This window comes from Pristis pectinata, chromosome 8, assembly GCF_009764475.1.
Source record: "Pristis pectinata isolate sPriPec2 chromosome 8, sPriPec2.1.pri, whole genome shotgun sequence".
In the NCBI taxonomy this organism is placed as follows: domain Eukaryota; kingdom Metazoa; phylum Chordata; class Chondrichthyes; order Rhinopristiformes; family Pristidae; genus Pristis; species Pristis pectinata.
Genome location: NC_067412.1, coordinates 33809627 through 33817963, shown reverse-complemented (window position 1 = coordinate 33817963; position 8337 = coordinate 33809627). Strand labels below are relative to the sequence as shown.

Genomic DNA, 8337 nt, shown 5'->3' with positions numbered 1-8337 from the left:
AAATTAAGGATCTTTGCTACCAATTCCCACCCTGCTACCACATCGACACGGACCACGTCTCTCGATTTCTGCATCTCAGGAAATTAACCAATGGACCATATCCCCTTCAAGCTCACAGGCTTCCATGGCTATGTCGTCCTCCTCCTCCCACCCTGATCCGGAAGGGTTCCAAATCAGTCTCCCAGTTCCATTATGTGTGTTCTGGCCATGAGACTTTTCACAGTAGTTCTGCTGAGAAGTCTTTTCCCTCAACTTTACCCTTCCCCGCACTGCAGTTGACAGGACTTTCAACCGAGCCCTGATGCAGGGTTTCGACCTGAAACAGACAGTTCCTCCCCCCCTCCCTCCTTCAGATGCTGCTCGATCCGCTAAGTTCCTGCAGCAGACTGTTGCTCCAGATTCTAGCATCTGCAGTCTCGTATCTCCTCTCAACCGTTTGTGTTCCTTTTCCCACACTTTATTCTTACTCCATCTCCTACCCAAAGCAAGGATAGGGTAGCCCTATCTACCCCACCCGCCTCCACATTCAATGCACCATCTGTAATTTCTACCACGTTCAATGAGATACTATAACAAAATACATCTTCCCCTTTTCTTCCGAACATTCCAAAGGGTCTGTTTCTTCCTTGTCTCACTGGTTCACACACAATAGAGGCAGAATTAGACCACTTAACTCCTCAAGCCTGCCCCATCATTAACCATTGCTGATCTACCCCAGGCCTCTGTGTCAGATCCACATAACCCTCAATGTCCTGATCTTTCAAAAATATATTTCCTCCAATTTTAATACTTCTTATGAGCTGGTATCCAAAACTTTCTGGGGCAGAGTTCCGGAGGTTCACTTCTTTCCTATATACTTTCATTTTACAGGTTCTACCTGTAATGGAGACACACTTGCTCATTGGCTGTGATTCATAAACACAAATCCACAAGATCACAACACATTAAAAAAAACACATTTAATCAATTTATGGTTACAAGAGAATAAATTGTTCAACTGAGTAAAACTGAGGAATGTATTATAGTCAGAGTACTACAGCATAGAAACATGCCCTCTGGCCCATGCCGACCTGATCTTCTGCCTAGTACCATCTACCTGCACCCTGACCATATCCCTCCAAACTCCTCCCATCCATGTATCTATCCAACTTCTCTTAAATTGAACCCGCATCTACCACTTCCGCTGACAGCTCATTCCACACTTGCACCACCCTCTGAGTGAAGAAATTTCCCCTCAGATTCCCCTTAATTATTTAACCTTTCACCCTAAACCTATGACCTCTAGTTCTAGTCTCACCCAACCTGAGGGGAAAAAGCCTGAAGTATTCACCCCATAATTCCATTCGCCTGATGCAGGGTTACGAGTCATTAACTACACCTCTGAGATCTCCCCTCATTCTCCTGCGCTGCAGGGAATAAAGTCCCTACTTGTTCAACCTTTCCCTATAACTCAGGTCCTGAAGTCCTGGCAACATCCTTGTAAATTTTCTCTGCCCTCTTTTAAGCTTATTGATATCTTTCCTGTAGGTAGGTGACCAGAACTGCACAAAATACTCCAAATTCAGCCTCACCAATGTCTTGTACAACTTCAACATAACATCCCAACTCTTGTACTCGATGCCCTGATTTAGGAAGGCCAATGTGCCAAAAGCTCTCTTTACAACCCTATCTACCTGTGATGCCACTTTCAAGGAATTATGGATCTGTGTTCCCAGGTCCCTTTGTTCTACCACACACCTCAGAGCTCTACCATTCACTGTGCAAGTCTTACCCTGGTTTGTCCTCCTAAAGTGCAACACCTCACACTTATCTGCATTAAATTCCAGCTGCCATTTTTCAGCCACTTTTCCTAGCTGCTCAATATCATGCTGCAAGCTTTGATAGCCTTCCTCGCTGTCCAGTACACCCCCAATCTTGGTGTTATCCGCAAATTTGCTGATTCAGTTTACCACATCATCTAAATCTTTATTAACCGCATTTCTCTCACTTACAGTACTTTCCATCTTTGATACAATACAAAAACACTATTGTAAAATCTGAAAATGAGTGTAATCTGCCATTACATGAAAATGCTAAAGGGTAATCAAACCATAAGCTGTTAATTTCAAAATACATTAAACTATTAATGTACACATGGTAAAGTAACTTTTCACTTAAAATCTGTGTAGCATTTTGGAATACATACAAAGAAAAACACACAGCACAACCTAATATTATTGTCACATTCCCAAGGTAACTGGTACTCTGCATATATACAGTAAAGTTACCAATGAAGAAATACAGTTTTGAAATTCCAGTACTCTAGTAATGTCAACTTTTGTTTCCATCCAAAATTAACTTTCCAATCTTTGTATCAATACACTTCATCTGCACCACAGGCAGGCTGGATTTAATTGGCAATCTGCTTTTGGCATGTTTAACAAGAGTTTTTAATCAATGTTTGAATGCCCAAAAGTTTGGCAGTTGTGTAATCAATTTCTGTTATTGTCCAATACAGATAAAAATTTTAGACAGAAATTTAGTGTAAGTGGTGAGAATACACATCACTAAATTAATCATACAGATATATCAACCATGTTGTAAATATATAAAGTCATCAACTACTATTCTTTGGAGGCAATTAAACCTTAATTAAAATATTGAATTTATTAACTTAAAACCTTAAGCAGAAAGTTCATGCAGACAGCAACAATTCATTTCTTTGTGACCTTAAAACAATCTTTTTTCTGTTGTTTTCACCAACATTCCTGTTTCTCATCAAGGAAGAAAAACAATTAAGCAGCATCTTTCATGATTTCAGGAAATTATACAGTGCTTATAACCAATGAAGTATTTCTGAAGTGTGCCCACAGATGTAATACAGGAAATAAGGCAGCCAATTTATACAGCAAGCTCTCAGAAACAACAATGAAATAAATAACTTAAAAATATCCAAATTATCTTTTATTTGTTGAAGAATAAACATTGGCAAGTACATTGGAGTGAACTGCTCTGCTTTCCAGTAATGCCATGGGATATTTTAATTCATCTAAGAAAGCAGATTCAACATTTCATCCAAAAAAATGGCACAACAGTCACCAGAGTTGATTGAACATGCCAACATGAATGATCTGTTCATAGCTCTGGAATGAGCCTTAAAAACTATAACTTTATGACTCTGACAAAAATATTGCAGCCAACCAAGGCAGAAAAATTACTATGCATTGTTTCTGCAATTTCAGCCATTAGTTTAACTTGTTGTAGTTTGTATGCTGAATAATAGTTTGCCCATTAAAGAATGATAAATTGTATTAGAGATCTTTTCCCACATGTTAAAATATTCATCTGAAACATGCTCAATACTGTCAATCAATCACTTAAGGTAATTTGGCATATTTTCAGCAACAGCTGCAGAAATATTTCATTGGTAAAGATGGCACATTGCCACAATATAATCACAAATTAGGGCTCCTTGATTTCTCAATCATTCTTTCCCTTTATAAATCAATTGACCTGTTTAAAAATGGAAACTTTTTTCTCCAAAATTCTCTTCAAAGATGCATTGAAGCTTCATTGTTCAGACAGGTTTCTTCATTAATAAAAATCTAGGAGGAACAAGTAGGTGTTTAAATGTAATTTTTAAAAAATGCAACTTTGTTTAGTTAGCATAATTTTAAACAATACATCATATACAATATTTAATACAGACAAAGGACACAGTATCCATCATCTACCTCCTAATAGCAACCTCATTTTGAAAATTTAAAAATCAGACCCTGTGATATCTTTATAAAGAACCCTTAACATTTAAATATTAAAAATCATGCAATTTAATAAAAAATATAAAATAAATCTCAGAATGTCTAAACAGAAATAAAAATAAATCCTGAAAATACATAGCATAACCATCAACATGCATTTTCTTTCACCTTTTTCAGATTTGGGATGATCAGATTTATTGGTTTGAAAAATTAAGGTCAATTACCACCTACAGTAGACCATGCATCTATATTTGATTTGAGTACAAAATTACATAACACATTACCACATTTTATGTCTTCCTAAATTATTTTATTGAGGTCGTCCAAAATTGGAGTGCAACAATACATGGAAGAAGTATAATTGTTCCAAGTCCATCCTTATCTTACATTCCCCCAGAGTCATACAAAGGAAAACGCAATTCCCCACTATTCTTCATCACCTACCTATCCCCAAGCACTAACTGCCCCTCACACTCCACCCCTTACTCTTGACCCCTTGCATTTTACTCATTTACAAGCCCCCACATTCTACCTCTCACTTTCTACTACTCTATTTACTCCTCACACTTTCCACCCCTTTTTCTACCCCTCACTTTCCACACCCAACTTTCTGTCCCTTATATTTTACCCCTCATTTTCCAACCCTTATGTTCTACTCCTCACTTTCCACCCCTCATATTTCATAACTCGCTTTCTACCCCCCACTTTCTACAGTCCTTTTTTACCCTTGCTTTCTATTCATTACTTTCCACCCCTTAGGGTGGAAAGCGGGGAGGGGGGTGGTCAGGAGAGGGTGAGATGATGAAAGAGGGGGGGCAGAGAGTGAGGGCTGGAAAGTGAGCTTATTTGAACTACAATAGTTGTGTGTGGTTTTAATTGTAAACTAAAGGGCAGTAGTGGAATCCATGTTATTGCCACAATGTTTACAAATTGTACCAATGTCCAAACTAAATGTTCAAAAGAAGAAATGCGTGAAGTCCTCTCATTTTAAAACTTAAGGAACTGTTTGAAACCTCTTTGAAATTAATTTTGGTTTCAAGTATTGGCTGTCGGGATTTTGACATAACCCCATAATGACTTTCTATTAGTAAATAAGACATCAGATTTGAATGAGTATGTACAATTTTACTTTCCTTTAGTATGATGGGTGTCAATTTTGAGCTGATGCACTGGGTTTCTTCTCTAATGTACTCCTGGAAATACACTGAGATATATTTTAAAATCCTTATTAAAAGTGCAGACTTATCATTGGCAGATCCCAATGTATACAAAAAACACCTAAAAACCTGATTTATCCACCATATATTCCATTCAGGTATAGGATTTACTTAACTGTGCATAAATTATAATTTCTTTTGGTAAAATTGTGTATCTACAAGAAATCTGTATTCAGGTTGAGGTTTAACTAAAAATCAGAAGTAGTGATATTTGAGACCCCTAATTCCCAGAGATCATGTTATGCAAATTCTATTAGCATTCACACACAAGGAGCAATTATTTAAAATATAACTTAAATATTAAGATATTGAAAAGATTCCAGAGCTGCCAGACAATTACTTGGGATTGTGTACACTGCTCTGATAGAGCAGCATGTTATTTTATTTGCATTTATTGTTGGATAAAATTACATACAACTCCAGGAGAGTTAAAGGCCTTCTGATTTGGAGGCATTATTTTTTTCTGCATATTAGCAGTGTTTTGTTCTCTAAATCAAAACAAGTCCTTATTATGTACTTTAAAATCTTTGTATTTAATTAATAGATGATAGCAAGTTTGCTTAATGCAATATGCAACAACTATGCAATAAAACTCACTGCACTAATTCTCTTATGTATCATGAGTGAGGGAGAAGAACCTCAATTATTACAATTATTATAACTTTTACAATCGGAACAATTTTGAAATTCACATTTTAGGAACCAAATATCAGGTCAAACTTCAAAGGTTTTGGTTAGGAAGAGAGGGAAAAAGAACTTGCAGTAAATAAATCTTCATTGACTTTTCAATTTACCATTAGCTGCTGTATCTCATTCTGTGGAAATATTCTCTAAGTTCATCATCACCAAAGTCGTCATGTCCTTTCTTTAGACGTCTAACCCTGCTCAAATAAATGAGGTCTTTCAGTTTTTGTTTGATGATCTTCAAAAGTCCTGGTTTGCTCCCCAAAGGTTGCCCCAACAACAGTACACTCCCAGCATGTCTGCTTTGTTCAAATAAGGCAGCTGCAATAAAACAGAGGGATATTGGTAATTTGTTTTCTTAAGAACATTAATAATTTTTTTTACCATCACAAGAATATTCAGGTAAAAACAGTAAATTACCATCAGCTATATTATAATTACAAGTATGTTAAGTGAATAAAATTCTCCATCACTTCTTCCCCTGTTTTAGACTGTTGATGTTCATCAGACCTCACACTCTTTCAATCTAAACCAGGATGTTTCAATGTGACCAGCATTAATAACAATCTTTAAGGTATCAGGGCCTTTCTATCCCCACCAATTTGGCAGGAACAGTTTGACAAAATTAATATCTTTGAAGGAAAAAAAAGAGGGCATTTATGTGCAGATTTCCCAGAGAATGCTATAGAATGCAATTGGGAACAGGAAATAGATTTTCTTCTCTCTTGTCCAAGGTGCTACTGTCATTAGTAGTTTTAATCTTTTTAATCAATTAAGACTGATGCTATTTTGGCTAAATTTACTAAGCGAATTAACTAACTGTAGTGGGCCCTCGACTTTTTGGTTCATACAAGGGAGAGGAACAAGAGCAAGAGGCCATTTGCCCATCAAGCCTTAATCATTCAACAAGATTCACCTCAGTAATATTTTCCTGTCTTATCCCGATTTCCCTTGATTCCTTTGATATACAAGAATCTATCAATCTTGTTTTGTAAATGACAGAACTTCCCAGTCTTCCAGGTTAGAGAATTTCAAAGACACACTTCCCTCCGAGTGAAGGAATTTCTTCATATCTCAGTCCTCAATGGCCTATCCCTTGTTCTAAGACTGTGAACCCTAATTCTAGACACCTTAGCCAGGAGAAACGTCCAACCCACATCCACTACATCAAGAATTTTCAGTGAGGTTACCTCTCATTTTTCTAAACTCTAAAGAACATAGGTCTTGTCTGCTCAATCTCTCTTCATTTGACAGACCTTTCATTCCAGAAACCTGTGTAGCGAGTCTTCAATACACACCTATAGCAAGTATATACTTTTTTTTAGGCAAGGAGACCAAACCTGCACAAGTACATCAGGTGTGGTCTCACCAAGGTCTTGTATAATTGTGATAAATATTTACTCTTGTATTTAAATCCTCATGCAATGAAGGACAACATACCACTTGCCTTCCCATCTCCCTGTTGCACCTACATGTTAGTTTTCAGTGACTTGTGTAAAAGTATATCCAGGTTCCTTTGAATATCAACATTATCCTATTTCTCACCAGTGAAAATACTCAGCTTTGTGTTTATTTAACTGAAGTAGATAACCTCACATTCTTCCACTTTGGACTCTGTCTTCCATACTGTTGCCCACTCACTCAGCCTGTCTTAATCCCTTTGAAGCCTCTTTGCATTCTTAGCACTACTCATGTTCCCACTTTGCTGCATCTCATCAGCAAACTTTGAGATATTATATTTGGTCCCATCAGCCAAACCATTGATGTAGATTGCAAATAGTTGGACCCACATGCCAATCCCAATGGTACCCACTAGTCACCGCCTGCTAACTTAGCAAGGATCCATTTATTCTTACTTCGTCCATGCTAGTGTATTACCCCCAATTCCACATGTTCTAGCCTCAAGAACAACCTTATCAAAAGCCTCCTGAAACTCCAGATGATAACAGAGAAGGCATAGGTTTAAGGTGAGAGAGGGGAAAGATTTAAAAAGGGACCTGAGGGGCAACTTCTTCAAGACGGTGGTGCATGGATGGAATAAGCTGTCAGACAAGGTAGTTGAGGCAGAAAAAATAATGACATCTAAAAGACATTTGGATAAGTACATGGATAGGAAAATTTTAGAGGGATATGGGCCAAATGCAAGCAAATGTGACTAGCTTAGGTGGGACCCTTGGTCAGCATGATTAGTTGGGCCAAAGGGCCCATTTCTATGCTGTATTACCCTATGACTCTGGTCCCATTCATCTATTCTATTAGATACATCCTCAATGGACTCCAATAGGTTAGTCAAACATGATTTTCGTTTCATAAATCTATGTTAAGTCTGCTCAGTCAGATTATTTTCTAAGTGTCTTGAAATCAAATCCTTAGTAACAGATTCCAGCATTTTCTCTACTACCAATGCCAGGCTAATAGATCAGTAGTTCCCTGTTTTTTCCCCTCTTCCATTCTTAAAAGTGAGGTCACATTAACTGCCCTCCAATCTGCAGGAGCCATTCCAGATTTAGTTTTATTCTTAACAAATTCAGCCTGTCAGATCAAAATACATTTGAGGATAGACATCATATTAACATACAGATTACAAAGGTTGTAGGATCACAAACAATCCATTTTCTACAAGTTATCACACAACACAAAATGTGGTCTTTTAAATTAACTACCAGTAACTGGCAAAAGGAACTAATTTTATCAAC

The 8337-nt window shown here is 37.3% G+C and overlaps 1 protein-coding gene across 4 annotated transcripts in view; it reads right to left on the bottom strand.

Moving 5' to 3' along the window:
* Window positions 1–2620: 2620 nt before the first annotated feature.
* Window positions 2621–8337, bottom strand: part of fam234a (family with sequence similarity 234 member A) — a 29086-nt gene continuing 23369 nt past the window's right edge. For all 4 annotated transcript variants that reach the window (XM_052022227.1, XM_052022229.1, XM_052022226.1 and 1 more), the window contains 2 exons: window positions 5752–5962; window positions 2621–3584 (listed from right to left, as the gene is read on the bottom strand). In XM_052022227.1, the coding sequence (XP_051878187.1) occupies window positions 5754–5962 (209 nt within the window). In that variant the 3' untranslated portion in view covers window positions 2621–3584; window positions 5752–5753. The remainder of the gene's footprint in view (window positions 3585–5751; window positions 5963–8337) is intronic.